The 16,922-nt window shown below is 42.1% G+C and overlaps 2 protein-coding genes across 2 annotated transcripts; both read right to left on the bottom strand.

The window, feature by feature from the left end:
• Window positions 1-233: 233 nt before the first annotated feature.
• On the bottom strand, window positions 234-13,412 carry LOC133017901 (phosphatidylinositol 4,5-bisphosphate 3-kinase catalytic subunit alpha isoform). The gene is made up of 21 exons (XM_061084147.1): window positions 13,085-13,412; window positions 11,844-12,259; window positions 11,372-11,581; window positions 10,975-11,225; window positions 10,393-10,638; window positions 10,132-10,217; window positions 9,922-10,027; window positions 9,311-9,463; window positions 8,880-9,014; window positions 8,526-8,650; window positions 7,533-7,614; window positions 7,188-7,352; window positions 6,949-7,052; window positions 6,416-6,587; window positions 5,062-5,168; window positions 4,604-4,725; window positions 4,126-4,204; window positions 3,763-3,933; window positions 3,537-3,654; window positions 3,284-3,435; window positions 234-3,090 (listed from the first exon to the last, which is right to left on the bottom strand). The coding sequence occupies exons 2-21, from the start codon at window positions 12,193-12,195 to the stop codon at window positions 2,820-2,822; spliced, it is 3,207 nt and encodes a 1,068-aa protein (XP_060940130.1). The 5' UTR covers window positions 12,196-12,259; window positions 13,085-13,412; the 3' UTR covers window positions 234-2,819.
• A 1,801-nt stretch (window positions 13,413-15,213) lies between these two features.
• On the bottom strand, window positions 15,214-16,619 carry kcnmb2 (potassium large conductance calcium-activated channel, subfamily M, beta member 2). Its single transcript, XM_061085119.1, has 4 exons — window positions 16,453-16,619; window positions 16,192-16,362; window positions 15,738-15,933; window positions 15,214-15,498 (listed from the first exon to the last, which is right to left on the bottom strand). The coding sequence occupies exons 1-4, from the start codon at window positions 16,509-16,511 to the stop codon at window positions 15,214-15,216; spliced, it is 711 nt and encodes a 236-aa protein (XP_060941102.1). The 5' UTR covers window positions 16,512-16,619.
• Window positions 16,620-16,922: the final 303 nt, after the last annotated feature.

Raw genomic sequence — 16,922 nt, 5'->3', positions numbered from 1 at the left:
ACCCGAACCTGTGGCTGAACTGTAAAGAGCTTATACTTACTGTTGCCATTTGCATTGAGGAGTCATGTCTCGTTAAAAAAATGTTTTGAACACAGATACAAAGATTGTTGATGCACTGATTCAAGCCGTGTCCCACACTGTTTTTCATTTTATTATGAAGCAGAAACAAATTGAATTTCATTGTAAATAACATAATTTGATAGAAGTGTCAGACATTGTAATAAAATAACCTATTTAGATAGGGAGAAATGTATTTATTCAACAACACAATAAATGAATGCATACAGTTCATTATCAGAAATGGTCATATGATGACTGAAACAAATATTTGAAGTTTTTTTTTAATGATATATACAGATGGACAGACAACTAACATCATTCCGGTTCTTTTTTTTAAAAACATGCAGGGCAGCGTCTTCCTCCATATTGTTCTCACAGGGCAAGAGATCTCCACGGGACATGATGGTCGCACTGGAACAACTGCATCAAGTCCCCGTCCTTCATTCTTCAATTCACCTCTGCTTTGTCATTCATATCGTTTCAACAACTCGAGGCCGTCTACTGGGTTTGCGTATGAGGATGGTGCATGTTATGCATGATTGCTTTTTTTGGTTAGCAGTTACATATATGAGTTTGCTTTACATTTAAAAATACAAAAATATATTACCTCTGTAATTATTCAAGGAAAGCATTTGCACATGTAGTAGCAGGATCAGTATCTGTTACCTTCATTGTGACTTTGTTGTACCCCCACACAAGTAACAAGGTCATTTCTATACATGAAATTCAAGTAAACAACATCAGGTCAAACAAAAGGAAAAGTAGATATTCGAGGACCTCATGCATAATGAAGTGTGAGAAACAGAAAAACAACCATATCATGTGGAAGTATAAAGGGAAATCGCATCATTTAGTTTGTTCTTTCATAAAGAACATGGGGACTGGTTTTCTCAAGTTCGGGTCCGGCCCACTGCTCTGTATCCCGTACAGAAGCACATGCATTTCGGTAGGATCGGTTTCCTGGGCAATTCTTTTTTTTTTTTAACCAGGAACAGAATTGAAAAGAAATTGACTTTCACACAGACTCGTGTCCAGGAAACCGCCCTGTTGGGTATCATTTGGTAAAGCTAGAACATTTACTGACCTCTTACATATGTGTCTGTGCGGCGAACAAAATTGCAAAGACTTTTCTTGCGCACATAAGGGCGACAATCATAGGAGAGAGTAGGGAAGAAGACACTTGGAAGGTTTAAATTAAAAGAATTCACTTCTGTTACTTTTTTTTTTTTTAACCTGGATGTCATGATCTGGGTCTGTATGGCAAATGTGAGCAGAGAGTTGTCTTAAATTATTTTTCTTAAAGAGTTTGAGGAGACGGGAGCAAAACGCAAAATCTTAATTATCTTACAGATGGCTTAGATTGGAGCTCCACGCGGAAACCTGGTAAGGAGAGTGCGAAGACGGGGGTCCGAAGCTGCATCTCATTGTTCTTTCTGTTGGGAAGAAGTAAGAGATACTGCTTTTCTTCCGTGTACAGTCTGTACAGAGTCCGGACACGCTCGTTGGTGTGAAGCCTCTCTGCCCGAATCTGACATCAAGTTATTTTTTTCCCCCTCAGCATACAGTACATATAAAGATCACAACTTGCATAGTGTAACAGCACAGCACACAAAAATGAATGTTATGCATCCTTCTCTCCTGCGTTTCTCACCTTCATCAGCCGAATAACTAAAGACCAAGTCCTAACGGGTGATACAGCTGGCCATCAGGAAGCTGTTCTGCAGTCACTCGCTGTTCCAACATTTGTGCCTCAACGTCACCTGACACAGAATAATACTGATAGACAAAACAAAACAAATACTGCAGAGATCAGTGTGATGAGTACACGAGACTTGGAATAGTACTGACTATTTTCTTTTACGATAAGACTGCGGAGTAGTGGGGGTTACACATGTAGTACTTTGGCTCAGTAGAAAATAGACTCGAAAAGGAATATGTGCACCGAATGCAAACAAGTCTATGAATATCTTCTCTGTACAAAGGTCAGTTCTTTGATGGTGGTGTTGGGATTTCTACACAGTGGACACGTCGTCTGAGGGCTACAAATAAGTCATGATTTCGGTTTCTGTGAAAGTGTTAAATGCTAGCTAAGTGTTCTCCACACCTCCTCTCTCAGTCTTGTACTTATAGTGTTTTTTTTTTTATTGTAAGGAATTTGTTTGGGCACTTGCCAGGCTTCATTAACAGCATCCCAGCTGTCCTGGCTTGTGTCCGCAAACATCTCCCCATCTTCTTCCGGTCACAATAGGTAGTGGAAATCAACAGTACGTTTATCCGTAGAAAAAACCTGCTGTGCTCATAGTGTACCAGTTCAAAATGTTCCTTTCTTAATGCTGATGATTGTAGATGTATTGAAAGAAGTTTTTAAAAATATGAAAAATAAAAATTTGTCCCAAGTTCTGTTTGCATGAAGAAGGTCAATGTAGTCCAGGTCCATCACACTTTTAAGTTCCTATGGAGAAGACAGATGAATATAACTCCACCCTGCCGTGTTGAGTTCATAGTGCAGGGAGAAGACATTCAGACACCTGAAGAAATAAGAGCAATTAGGCATCATGTCCCTGAAATTGGCCCTTTCGAGCTCCCTTAGTTTGTGGTGCACGGGCACATGATGTTTCAGAGTCGAATGCTGGCGGTAACATTAACCAGGCCTTGGTGGAGTTGGGCAAATACTTATTTTTGCTTCTCCCTTCTCTTTTGGTTTTTAGTGTGCTGCTGTTGCCACAGTCCTTTACTCCTCTCGTTGGGTACTTGCCATTTTAGTTCATGGCATGCTGGCGGATAGTGTGAAAGATCCAGTCCATCTTGGTCGTCCAGCCGCCATGGTGAGCGTCGTTCATCTGCTTCATGAAGTAGTCCAGGGCTTCCTGCTCGGTCTTGTCCAGGGCCAGGGTCTTTCTGATGTAGGCGATGTCATCGAATGACTGCAGCTCGGGCATCCCAGAGCCCAGCATCATAGAGAAGAGGTTGATGAAGAGGTTGGCGTGTTGTCGGATCGCCAGGTACGCTTTGTAACACATTTCCTGGAACCTGAGGGGCAGAAGGAAAACGTTACCTGAGGAATGGAAGAAATAAACGTGGGGACAGAGAAAACAGACCAGTGGGGTCAAGTGGGAAATTCAGCCACAAAGAGGAGATGGAAGCTCAATCTCATTCCAGTAAAATACTGCAACCTTTTTCTTTCATCCAAAGATAACAAACTCTTGTCCACTGCTGCCGTTACCTTTCGAACTCCCTGGTTTTGGTGCACTCTTGAGTTCCTTTGCTAATAACGATCAAGAAGTCCTGTGTAAGCACAAAAGGCACCCGCTCCCTCTTGTACCCGAACTTCTTCTTTTTGTGGTCGAGGAAATGGCCAAAGTCTATGTGGAACAGCTGTGGAAGTAGAAGGAAAAACACAGAATTTAATTAAACACTTAACAGAAAGTATGTACGTGTATATATAACATAGAAAGAATGTCAAATGTAATCTTTACCTGTCCATCATCTTTGACCATAATGTTGCTATTGTGTCTGTCTCCTATGCCCAGGATAAATGTGGCTACACAGTAGCCTGCACATGATCGTGTGAACAGATCTATGGCCTGGTCGTACCTGACAAATCAAACAAACAGAGAATACTTGTGTCTCAGAGAGGATCCAGTAACTGGGTGGTCACCTCTCCGTCCTACAGCTGTGTAAATCACTGTTTCTGCCACTCACATCTCTCCCTTGTTCTTATCCTTGAGCCACTGGTGCAGTGTGTGGCTGTTGAACTGCAGCGCCCCCTTTAGGCCTCCTTTACACTGGATCTGCATGATGGTGTGCGAGCTCCTCACCACCTCGATCAACCCCACGCAGTCGCCGATTGACAGGCAACCGTATGGCAGCATTCTGTGAACACAAGCACAGAAAACATCTAGAGAGGCAGGCAAGGAAAAATTATGGAGTCTAAATGAAATGACCTGAAGTGGCTGTTGGGATTTGCCACTAATCTGCATTCAAGCATTGAGTGCAGAACATGAAAGGTCTGGCGCTGTTGAAGTGTACCTTGTGGATGATGTCACAGTGAGGTGAGGAGCCTACCTGAGATCAAGGCCTTGATTCTGCCAGATGTTCTCCATTATCTTAATGATCTGCAGTGTCAGCATGTCCTGCCTCAGATCTGCGAAGGCACAGGGAGACAAGGAGGTGACAGACAGTGAGGTGAGCACGTAGGCTCGTCTTTGATCAACCCCAAAGATGCATTATGGAGCAGAGCTGTCAAAGTCAGTTTTGTCATACACGGTGCAGCAAAATGCAGAAGCAGCGGAGAAAGAGGGGGATTCAAATAACATGACACGTTTTTCTCTGGATTCCGTGTAAAGAGCATAGATGAGCTCGTGTTTGTGTAACAGGATATGCCCTACAGGCTTCAACTGAAATTTGCTGCATGCTCAGCAAACAGAAGTCAAGTTAGTTGTGTGTGCATGGGTGTGAGAGAGCGAGAGAGACAGAGACAAAGGGTGGACTAAGAGAGGAAGAGAAGTAGAGAACAAGAGAAAAGCACAGAAACAAAACTCACCATCTCCATTTTTGAAGATAATTTCGTTGTTCTGGAAGAGCAGCTCCGACATCATATCTGGGTTTTCCCAGTTGAGCCACAGTGGTCGCTTGGCTGATGACATCATCCTGCATTCCTCCAGGCTGAAACACACACAAGGATGTTTAAAGAAGAAGAGAAAAGACAGAAGGGAAACACCTCAGCTGCTGTTCCTGCGCTCTCAAGTCCAGACTCAACAAAATATACTGTAAATTAGCTCTTCCCAACTGAGAGATGTGGACTGGGTCCACAAAATGAAGGTTCTGTTTGGAGAGCGATGAGTTCATTATGTTCCTAAATGTAATCATACACAATAGGCCATTTAAATTACACCTAATAGTATTTAAATCCTGAAGGACAGAGAGGTACAAGCAACACCCTCAGAGGAAATAAGCTTTAAATGGCAACCATTAGAGTTAGATAAGAGAGTGCTGATGTACCGGAGGTTTCCGAGCTGATGAGCTGGATTCAGTGGGGAGGTGAAGCTTTGCAGTGCATCCATGTAATCCGGCCTTTTCATCTGCTCCACCAGAAACTTCATTTGAACCTTAGAAGAGATGAAACAACTGTATCAGTTAGTTTTTCCACCTGGACCATCTCATTTTTCAGGCCAGTTTCATAATGAGCAAAAAGAAATTGTACTCCTTCACACTAACATAAAATATCTATAGTGTTTTCCATCTTTTCTGCATTGGTTTGCTCAGCCTCTCCTCTTTAGAGAGAATCTAATTCTGTAAGAGAGAATGTAGCAGTTATTAATGCTACTGCTGCTGCTGCCGAGCAGCTGGATGAGTGAGCCGGCCTGGTTAAGTTTCTGTTCCAGACTCGTGTCATCTCACACCTACACTACAGCAACTCCCTTTACCTGTTAGTGCAATCCGAGCTCTGCAGCTCATACAGAATGCAGCAGCTTGACTGGTCTTCAACCAGTGGCTGTCCGCATCCGCTTCAAGACACTAGTGCTTGCATTCCGTGCTGCGAACAGATCAGGCCCATTCTATATCCGGGAGATGGTTAAATCTTACATCCCAGCCCGTCCACTACGCATCGGCCAATCAACAAAAACGCTTCTGTTTGCTGTTTGCAGAAAGTCTACACTCCTTCCGCCGTAGGCTTTATTAAATCAGTTTGCTAGTTAGCGAGCTAACCAAGACCTCAGTTTACATTATTAGCAAATTAGCAAGTGGTTAAAACATTCTTGTAGCCTGCAGTTCGGTCTTAAATTTAAATTTACCTTCTGTGTTGTTTTTTTAGCTTTTCCTGTATATCCAAAATAATTCATATCATAATTTCAAGTAAAATCTTCAATAACTTCCAGTACATCTTTGTTAATTTTTCATAATTTATGATTTTCCTTGATTTATGAATAAAATATAGTCCCTCTAGTTTTCTCCTCTGCATTAATTTGCTCTTGCTGTGGTTTACTTAACATAAGAATCTTGTAGCAATGAAAACTGATGAAAATAATGTTTGACTTTGCTTAATGTCGCGTACCAATAATTCACTTACTTTAACCTAATTAAAAACCATCTGATTTAACCTAAACATAATTTAAGTAACTGCTTTTAATTTATTATTTGTATGATTTTTTTTCCTATTACTGTAGGGATGAATCAAGTATCCTTCTGGTATGTTTGAAATATATTTTGCTGTAAGCAGACTGAAGGCAACTGTCCAAATGTATCCCTCTGCTATATATCGTAAAATCTGTAAGGCCAGATAGTCCAGATGTTGTCAGGATTAAACTCAACGATTCAGTGGTTCACAATTAACAGGTAGTGGCTGTTAGATTACCTTCTGTGCCTCATCTTTTTTCTCCTGTTTGAGGAGGTCTGTGAGATTGATGAGTTTCTCCATGGCCTCCACCTGTCTGCTCAGGTGCTTCAGATACATGCCACACGCCCGGCAGTATGACTCCAGCAGCAGACCGAACCGCTGGCTCACTGTCTTGTTGTGCATCTCTGACCTGTGAACATACCATAAAAAAAATTAGATTTTGTTGGTGCGCTGATGGAAAACATTGCATGTTGCAGCTTAATACCCTTCACTTCACCCTCCCCTTCCAAACACAAAAGTGAACCTGCGGTAACCTTCAGTTATCACAAAATCTCAATAAGTGTTTAGTTTGCCAATTCTGGACGACTGTAAAAAACTACTAGGATCATTTTATATTCAATTTCTGCCAGTAGATCCCTTTCACGTCAACCTCTAAATTCAACAAAATTTGGCATCAGACTGTTAAGTTCCATAAAAAGATTTTTTACCAGTTGGTTTTCAAACAAACAGATGCAACTTGGTGAAAGAAGGCTTTTTTTTTATTAACTCACTTTAAATGCCAGAAGAAGAAATGTCCTATCCTCTGATTGGTTAATGCTCTTTTCAGCAAGAAGCGTGCAAGTGGGTTATCAAGGTACTGCTCATACTTTAGAACCTGGAAACAGACACAGACAATAATTTACCATAAAAACAACTTCGAGAGAACATGAAACTAAAATATTGAGAGTATTTTCTTAGAATAATTCACACTGCTGACTTTACAGTTGAGCCAAATAAAGATGCAACCCACCTGAACTAGCTGAATGAGGTACTGAGAAAGTTTGTCATCTGTTAGGTATTTCTCAAGGCACTTCACGGCAAAATCTCTGATCATAGGATCGGGGAAGTTGCAATCTAGCAACTCCATGGCTTGTTCTGGCTTCATAGCAGGCCAGTCCTTCAGAAGGCAATACATCTATAAAAAACAAACAAACATGGGCTGGTGTAAATTTACATAGCTAAATGTTGTTTTGTATTTGTCATTATCAAAAACCTGCGTGGCATTAGTACAACAACCAACTTAGACAGAGTATCTGTTATGGTACATAATGTCCTTCAAAATAAAGGTTTGTCAGCAGTAGAAACCTGAGCTCACCTGTGCAACCTCATCTCTGGAGTTCCATTTCACAGCCAAGAGGATCTTGGGAAGGATCTCTGGCATGTTGACACAGTCTTGCCTAGAATACGTTTGGAGATAGAATTAGTTTCAACCCTAAATGCAGGGTTTCCCTTAGGTACAATCAGACATTAGCAAGAAGAAAAAAGCAAACAAATATGCTCACTGAGGATACAGGATGTGAGTATGTCGTGAAGCAAGCTTTGCATTATTGTGAAGGATCACACTGTGCGCCATAGAAAAGGAAATTGCTAAAACAAGACTTATAGTGAAGGGATTTGAAATGCTATTTAATCATCCTCTCATGGCTCTCTGACAAAGTAACAGTGTTTGGCTGCGTACCAACATTTCTCTAGTCTGTCTGTAGAAAGCTCACTGTCTCAGAGGCCACTAGTCAGCTAACTGAGTCACTGCAGCGAGACGACTCCTCTCTCACAGTCCTCAATCCACTCGCTAAATTATTTTCTCTGACCGTTAACATTTTTCACACTGCAGTCTTTTTGGGATAATCGTCTGTGACAGATGTAATTCCTAGCTAAACTCCTGCAGGTCAAACTCTATAAGGGGGCTGTGGACGAGGGGTAGAACAGACAAAGATTAAGTATAGAAAGACTTGAAAACCCTCACTATCCTAGCACGTAATAAAGCAGAAATAATCCATAATGCATTTCTGTAAAAAACATAGTTACTATTGTATGTTCTCCATTCTAAAATAATACCTGTTGTGGTTTTACTTCAAGGTCGATACAGTGTTATATTTCTCCAGTGAATACTCAGGATAGTTTTTCTTTCATTCAGTTTAGGTGATGCACCCAAGTCTGATAATTGTAGGGAAAATCCTGCCCGTACAACAGTGGAATGTGTAAAATGTAATGATTTTGATAAGAGAGCGTTTATATCCAATCCTAACAAACCACTCATACACCTTAAAAAAAAAACCCTCTCCATGATATACAACCATATACACATTACCTGTGCCTCCACAGAAAGTCTTTCTCCTGTTCTGTGATGTCAGACAGTGGGTCTCTGTTGCACACCTGCCGCATCTGCTCATTGTCAGTGTCAGTCAGGGGGTTGTCACGCGCCAGTCTGTTATTCTATGAAATCATATAACATCGCTTTAATAATATACAGAGAACCCCATGGAGTCAACGCTGACGAGTGTCACATAAAACATAAAATGTGAATAAGACAGTGATTCTATGTCAACCTCTGCGATGTGATTGATTTATGTGGCAGATGCTCATGATTTTTTTTGATTTCTTTTGATGAATCAGATTAGTGAAGAAAAAACATGAAACCAACAACAAATGCTTGTTATCTTACCAAACCAGTGTGGCAGTAATTGAAGCCAAGCTCTCTGGATATATTCCAATTCGCATGTTCCTCAATGATGGACATGTCGGGGAACTTGACCGGGCAACTGAAGTGGTCGAACTCTAGCTCAAGACAAGGGGTTTCCTGCGTGTTCAGAAAAGGTTGTCAAAGGGTTTAATTCAATCAAAGAAGTGTGCCTGGATCAATGACTTATTAATTAAGTAGAATTAGAAGCTTGGTTGCTTAAATCTAGGCAGCCCAAATCCAGCTCTGTAGCTCTATAGGTTGTCATAAGCTCAATTAAAATTGGGACATGAAGCTTAGAGGTCATAAGAAGACACAAGCATAATATATACTTGTGTTTGTACCTTAAGCTAGCCAGAGGCAGTAAATGTTTTAAATCATGCCAATCCATGTATTTGAGTGGGAATTATATTCACCTTGTTGGGGTTGGAGCCTGTGACGCCGATAGGGTTGAGCAGGTCTTCTAGGCCATGTGGGACAGGCCATAGGTTGAGAGCCATTTTGCCTGCTACTAGTGTGTGGGTGTAGTCAAACAGGTTGATGTTGCCCCAGGCAAGGGGACAGTGCTCCTACAGGAAAATACCAGCATGATGATGCATATGAAGATGATTAAACAGTCAACAGCTCAGGGCTATAAAGAAGGAAGGCGCAGTGCAGCTCGCAGGGAAGTCGTATAGATTCCACTTCTACATTCACTGACACTGTTAACTCTTCTGACTCACTAAATAAACAGAAATTCAAATGACCACACTGCATCCAAGCATAGTAGAATCTTTAAGTCCCAGTTGATGTTATAATTCCTGATTAGATTTTCATGAAATAAAATGCTGGTAGTAATTAAATTATTTTAAAATCTGTAATTTGGGATTCAAATTGGCTTTTTAGGTATGAAGGAAAACAGAAAATTATGCGGATTATCTACCCATAGTGTTTAGTATGACACACCGCCGACACCATATCAAAGCTGGATTAACCTACATATACATACAAGTTATATACAACTTCTATGTAGCGTTTCACTGCTAACCTCTTTGGCTCCCTTCCTCCCTTTCACAGAGCAGATGGAGAGGCAGAGTCGGGCGGCACGTGGGATGTCTGGAATGTACATGTCGTAGTTCAGCCACTCATTCCACCTGTAACAAACAAGGAAACAATCATTAGCAAAATCAATCTTGTTTCTGATGCAAAGCGCAGAGAGATTCCAGAGTATAAAACACTACTCCTCATTGTGTATTACCTGGGGTTCGAACAGGGCACCCGCTGGGTGTTGACATTGTCACACAGCTGCTCTCCACCGTGGTATATCCCAGTCCTGACGTAGATCTAGAGCAGTCACAAGAACAACAGATTATTAACTAAGCCCCTGAGTGTTAACAGTATCTTTCACGGGATGAGGTACAGGAGATGTTAAGATTTTGTTTTAGTCAATGCAGACCAAAGCAGATAATCTTTAAAGAAAGTCATATAAAGTAGTTACTGCACCACACTGCATTTGTACCTTGTCAATGTCTCTGATGTTGACGTTGACGTAAGTGGCACACAGTATCCTGATCCTCAGTGTTCCACTGATAGTCCACAGAGCCTTGGTGGCTGTTTCCCCATTCATGTAGGGCGTTGCTGTGGATATTCGCCTTGCATACGACGGCATTGTGAAGTTGTCGATGGGCAACTGGGAATACAGGCTGTCTTTTGCCATTAGCATCAGGTTGGGCATCCGTCCAAGCATGATACAGCTGCGCACATACTGTTGAGCACAGTCAAATTGACATTTTGAAGCATTTCATGCTGTTTGACATTTCGAAGCCATTTAAATTCCTAGGTTTATTAACATCTGAATTACTGACTTTGACAATGACAACTCTGCAATAACAGACATGCAGCACTTTGTACTTAACACACCATGATATGTATGGTCTATTATTGAATCAGCACATTATACAGGCAGAATATTTTCCATAAATTGCATTTCATGTCATGAATGTCAAGCCCATTTGGACTGGATGATAATTTGACGTGAGGTGGATCTCTTCTTCCCTTTAAGTTCAATAGCATCAGATAAGCTATGATTAAATTAGATTACCTTGTACTGACTCAGAGGATATTTCTCCAGTAAGTACTCGTCACAGCCGCACACTTTGAGGATGTATTTTCCCTGATACTCCTGCACACACATCTTTAACTGCTCCTGGGAGAGCAGCATGCTGCGTGTCTTCTTACGGATGGCTTCCGCAATCACCTGCTCCGGCACATAGTCATGGTTGATCTTGAGGGTATACTTCTGTTTGTCATTGCTGGGCGACACAATAACCCAAATGACAACGATGATTTGACCTGGGGGAAAGAAAATTAAAAGAAACATTTTATCCACACACCCAGTGAAGGTGCAAGGAGAGAAATGTGAATGTTTATAAAATATATTGTGATGTTGTCGTTGCAGGGAACATTTGCTTCCCAGTGGCTGCAGTAAGATGTCTTACCTTTATCTAGTTTGTTATAGATGTGCCGGGGAAGTTCTACTGAGGATTCTACATTGGGAGGGTACACATATAAAGCTCTACTGTGGGGTCCGTTACTGTCTCTGAGGTCCACGGCATCTTTGCAAACATTTAAAATGTTCCTTCTGAAGTCCTGCACCTCCGGATCTTTCACCAAATCAAACTCACATATAGGCATTCCGATAGCAAAACCTATGAGGGAACAAGGGAATAATAAAAGTGAGTTGCGAGTCCTTCAACCTCAAAATGATTTGAGGTGCATTTTTCATGTCACATCAAATAATACGTTGCATTTCATAACACAATATATGGTGTGACCAGTTAAACCCAACGGTATTATGTTAATCCTCCTCACTCTGTGTCATAACATTGCCAAGGAAAACAGCTATTATAGTATATTACTGTATGCTGCGGCATATTGTTTTGCAACTACATAAGATGTCAAGAAACATACCTATCTCTCGGTTGAGAATTTTCTCTTCCCTGTTGCCCACTGGCTCAATAACTTTGAGGAAGGCCTGGAAGAGTCTGAGATCGCACAACCTCCTGGTCTCATCGTAAAACTCCTCCCGCTCTGCCTCCTGGGTGACACTGACAAAGATGTAGGAGCTCTCCTCCTGCAGCAGATGGTACAGAGGGTACTTCCTGGCCTCTTTGAAAAGCTCATGCTTGACTGTGACGAGTGTGGCCTCCCGAAGGCACTCCAATGTGAGAATCATGCCGTTTGGCAGCAGGCAGTCGACTAGGATGCTGGGGGGCATCAAGTGCATCCCCCATAGTTCTCCTGAGGATGGCCTGGGAGGCATGGTTGTGCCAGCAAATCTGCTCTTTTCAGAGGCTGGTAATTATCAGATGAGTGATGCCAGCTAACTGTGAGGGAGAGAAGGAAACAGAATTATATAACAACCTCTGACCTGTGGACAGTTCAAGTACAGACGCTTGTGGTTAGGATCTGACTTCAGAGATGGTGTAAATGTACGGGAGCAGAATATATACATGTTAAAGTTAACTCCTGGGGGTTTTCTAATGTAATATGGGCTGTCAAACGTGTTCTATAATGTAGTTACATTACATAGGAAAGCCTACAGCAGCATTACATAGTACTAAAACAGGGTTTTGGTTTTTAATGTGCTCACCACACTGTACACAGCTACTATGTGGAGATATTTACACAAACAATAGCAACACGCTAACCACTTTACACAACTTGCAACCAATGGAGACGACACACTGTTAATTACATTATTATGACGTTAGCATCCAGGCTAACGATAACACAGCTTGTCAATGCAAACTTTAGCTCTAGTGAATGTAAGCTAACAGTGGTGTCAAATTGAATAGCACTTGAAAAGCCATGTAAACAAACTTGTTAGCAAACACCCACACACAGTTCAGTGAGGCTAACGCTGCTAAGGATCAGCTTTCAGCCCTAGCTACTGGTCCCAGTGTAACGCTGCTGCTGTGTTTTGTTTCTCTGCTAGCTAGCTCACCATGCTAGCCAGGTTCCCTGAGCAGATCAATGTCATTTTTAAAATATGAAAAACATCCGCTCAGACACAAGCTAATGTGACGTTACCACAATAAAACGGGTGCGATCCCCCCGTTTGTTGTGAGCCCGTGAAAACTGCTTTGGGTGAAAGTAAAAGCAAACACACAACACAACATAAGGGGAGAAAAAAACAAATATCAGGCTACCTGTGTCAGACAGCTATCACCACCCGGTTAGCCGCGGCTAGCTCCGGAAGACCCATTCGTGCCCGCTCGGGAAGTCTCACCCAGCGGTGCTAGCTCTCCAGCCGCACTTCATCCAAACAATGCTACCGAGGGCCCGGGACAGTCCCGCTTCACTGGGGGAACAAGACGCCCCTAGCTCCCGGTGAAGTGGCCACTACGCTGCAGTGGAATACATGTACCATGCTTCATAATGCTCTTCATCGTGCTGTCCCCGAAAACTCACACACACACTAGCAGTTTGGCAGCGAGCTAGCTCCGCGCAGCAAGGCTAGCAGCAGCAGCGGCTCGGGGATCGCTAGCAGGCTCCTCATCAGCAGCACGCACCGCCCACACACACGCACACGCACTCTCTCTCTCTCTCTCTCTCACAGTGTCATGAGGTGAGACCGGGGGATTCACGGGAAGCGGGTCGGCCTCTGTCGAAATTCCAGCGAAGAGCACATGAGAGAAACAGTGGCCGAGCTGTTGTTGTGTTGTTTCTGGAGACAGGTCACAATGTGCAGCCCGAAGCTGACCCCCCCCCCCTGCGGCGTGTGAGTGTGTCTCCTCCGGGAGGAAACGAGGAGTGGAGACGTGGAGCTGGTATAGATCTATGGTATAGATGCAGACCTGTGATTACAACACGCTGTGTTTATCACTGTGTTGTTCATCAATTACACTATGTTGCATCTCAATGGAATTCAAGCCCTGTGACCATGTGACTGAGCTCCTGATAGAGGAGCACTTTTCTTTTTTTCTTTATTACATGATGATCATTTATTACAGCTGCAGAGCCACGTGTGTGTGTGTGTGTGTGTGTGTGTGCGCGTGCGTGTGTGTGTGACCACTGCACCATCATTACAATGCATGAAGCTGCTGTTATCTTAATAGGATTATTGTTCATGTGATGCAAGAGTGAACTTCTCGACACCATGTATGTGGAAACATAATTATTGATTAATTAGACTTTTCTACAGATGTGTCATTTTATTCTATTTTATTTATGTTCTATATTATTTATTTATTTTATTTTTGGCTCAGCTATTTGCTTTCTCTGAGTTTGTATTCACTTTAATAATCTCTTTCTTATTTCTGGTACTTACTCTTCTTATAGCATTTTATCTTTATTTCAACTTTATCATTTTCACATTTCTTTTAGTATTTTATCCTTTTCCCTTTGACATCTCTTTTAGCAATTATTAATGTATCTTAAATTGTTCACATCTTCGGAGGCATTTTATTATTAACTTAAACATTTTCACATCCATTTTAGCTTTTTTTCATCTTTATTGCTCTCAAATAATTTTTGACATTTAATTATTTCAGATTTATTCATTTCATATCTCTTTTGTTATTTTATTCACGACAGCATCTTGCTGTGGATGTGTCTTTGTCTTGCTTTTATTCTGCAAAGCTCTTTGTGTCACATTGTATGCATGAAAAGTGCTCAAATATTTTAGAGGTCTAGCACAATTTTATTTCATCGCTATTTGTGTATACACAAAAATAGGTAAAAGGCCTACTGCATTCTGGTCATTAGTCATAATTGGTCATTGTGGTGGTGAGTATAAAATAAGAATATGTTATTGTTTCAGAAAACTATTTTGATTCCAAATCACCAAAGACAAATTCTCAGAGTTGTACAAAGTAGCTCAACATCAAAAGTTTGAACACAGAAGACATTTCTTTGGAAAGAAAGAGCAGTGTTTTACAATGTCTTTTTTTTGGTATTATCATATAAGTGTTGGCAATATAATATAATGTAGTGTAATACACTGGATTTAAAATAACTGGTAGAATAAACTTCCTCGTAAACAAGTAACCACAGGGCATTTTATAATCCTCCAACACAATGCAAAACCCAGTCCTAGTTTTCCCTGTACAGGAGCCAGCTACACTTCTGACAGTTTCCTCCTCGGAACATTCACTCCACTTTTATAAACAGTCACATCCTCAGGCCGCAGTGAATCTCATCTGTTCCACATGTCTCAGCTGACGAGGAAAGTTTGCTCGGGGTCACAGCAAGGTTGTTTGGTTCCAGCATCCTTGTCATGTCACGTGTCCGTCACCGAACCACCATATGATTGGCTTTTGCAGCCGCCGAATGTATTTCACCTCTTGATCTTCCCTATCTCTTCACAGAGTCTGGAGAGGTACTGTGTGAGCTTCACCATCACGATGATGAGGACCCCCCCTGTGATCATGCAGGAGGGCCAGAGCAGCGAGAGGAGCACGCCGCCGTGGTCGTACAGCCGGGTCAGGAGGACGGTCTCCTGCTGCTCGGAGGGGTCGTAGTAACAGGGGACCTGCTGGTTGACCTTCAGGCGCTCGGAGATATTCATAATCATGGTGTGCATGGCCACGCTGTCCCTCTGGCACCTGGGCACATAGAAACACTGCAAGGACAGGATGGAGGCACACAGAGGTTATTTAGAGGGCAAGGATTTTTGTTTATTTCACAACACTGACTACATTTATTCTAGTTTGACCAGGAAAAAATTACACATCCTATATGCTAACATTTTCTGCACTGGGAGCAGAGTGCATCTATAATCAGGCCAACATCTGACAGCCGCTGCCAACATTTGAAACGGTTCAGTAATTCCTTGTATTTTCCCTCTGGCACAGTACTCACTTCAGAGCCGGCGTCCTGGGTCTCTTCATTGTGAGATAAACGGCTGACACGGCCCGTGTTATTGACGCTCACGTAGACCTGCAGACAGGGGTATTTGGAGACTCTCCAGCAGTCTGACCCACAGTTGTAGGAACAGTTCACGTCTGCTGTGACCGTGGAGTTGCGAACAACACACACACCCTCCTCTGTCCACACACTGTGTTGACATTTAAATGAAGATTCAATTTAATGCAAAACAGGGCAAGCATTTTGAGGGGTCTCTTGGTGTGAAATCAACTCGGTTTGGGGTTTAAATTGTCCCAGAAAATCTGGTTTCATAAAGAGTATTTATTTTTGCAATTTTCAGCTTGAGAGGGCACTGACTCAGTTTTTCAAAAGGCACGTGTGCTGAATTAAACATGTTTCTGGCAGGAAGTTAACTCCTACGTAGGGTGTTTGAATAAAAGGCCTGTACCTGTCTGCATAGGAGCGTAATGTGGTGATCCCCAGGACAAAGTACATCATGACAGATGAGAGGATCATTCCCAGACCCAGGAGAATGGCCCGATCTTCTCCAGGCTTTAGAGCTGTCACTGTCTTCTTTTTGTCTAATAAATCTACCTCTCGAAATTTCTTGTAGATTGAGCTGATGATGGAAAATGACAAATGACATGAAAATCCAACCTCTTTTTTTTTTAGTGGATGTTCAGGCCTGGAATTGTATAAACCTTGTTACCTCCTCTCATTTCCTCTCACCGCGCCTCCTTTATTTTTGGCCCCTGCCACAAAGAACATCTTTCCAGATGATCTACGTCCTCCTGTGTTCGCTGAGGCCGAACGGAAAGATTGTTGAAAAGACCTGTGAAGAATCACAGCCTATTTTATATTTAGCTGTGATGCAGCATAGTCAGGAACACACTTTCACCAGCAGGATCATGAACAGAGCAGAAAGCCTACAAACAAACTTGCAATGAAAGAGAACCACGCGTTGTACCGTACCTTTGGTGCATGTTTGCTGTGGAAATCAGGGTTTTTAAAAATAAGTCCAGTTTTGTACGAAAGAAATAAGAATCCTGACAACCCTGCCAAACGAGCAGTGCCTGAATATGGGAGTATTATGCTGGGCTGGGACCGGAAGTACCCCAGGTAAACATCACGTTTTGAACACAATGCAACTCTACAAAAGGGTAAACAAGACGGCAGATG

Source organism: Limanda limanda, chromosome 13, assembly GCF_963576545.1.
Source record: "Limanda limanda chromosome 13, fLimLim1.1, whole genome shotgun sequence".
Classification (NCBI taxonomy): domain Eukaryota; kingdom Metazoa; phylum Chordata; class Actinopteri; order Pleuronectiformes; family Pleuronectidae; genus Limanda; species Limanda limanda.
This window is presented reverse-complemented; position numbering and strand designations above follow the sequence as displayed.

Excerpts from the sequence above, each read along its gene's own strand:
- LOC133017901 (XM_061084147.1), bottom strand. The coding sequence starts at position 12,195 with ATGCCTCCCAGGCCATCCTCAGGAGAACTATGGGGGATGCACTTGATG. Across the intron at positions 8,651-8,879 it reads ATTACTGCCACACTGGTTTG|AATAACAGACTGGCGCGTGA; the intron begins GTAAGATAACAA and ends ATGATTTCATAG. Across the intron at positions 3,436-3,536 it reads TGGTCAAAGATGATGGACAG|CTGTTCCACATAGACTTTGG; the intron begins GTAAAGATTACA and ends CTACTTCCACAG.
- kcnmb2 (XM_061085119.1), bottom strand. The coding sequence starts at position 16,511 with ATGTTCTTTGTGGCAGGGGCCAAAAATAAAGGAGGCGCGGTGAGAGGA. Across the intron at positions 16,363-16,452 it reads GTGAGAGGAAATGAGAGGAG|CTCAATCTACAAGAAATTTC; the intron begins GTAACAAGGTTT and ends TTCCATCATCAG. Across the intron at positions 15,934-16,191 it reads TTACGCTCCTATGCAGACAG|TGTGTGGACAGAGGAGGGTG; the intron begins GTACAGGCCTTT and ends ATGTCAACACAG.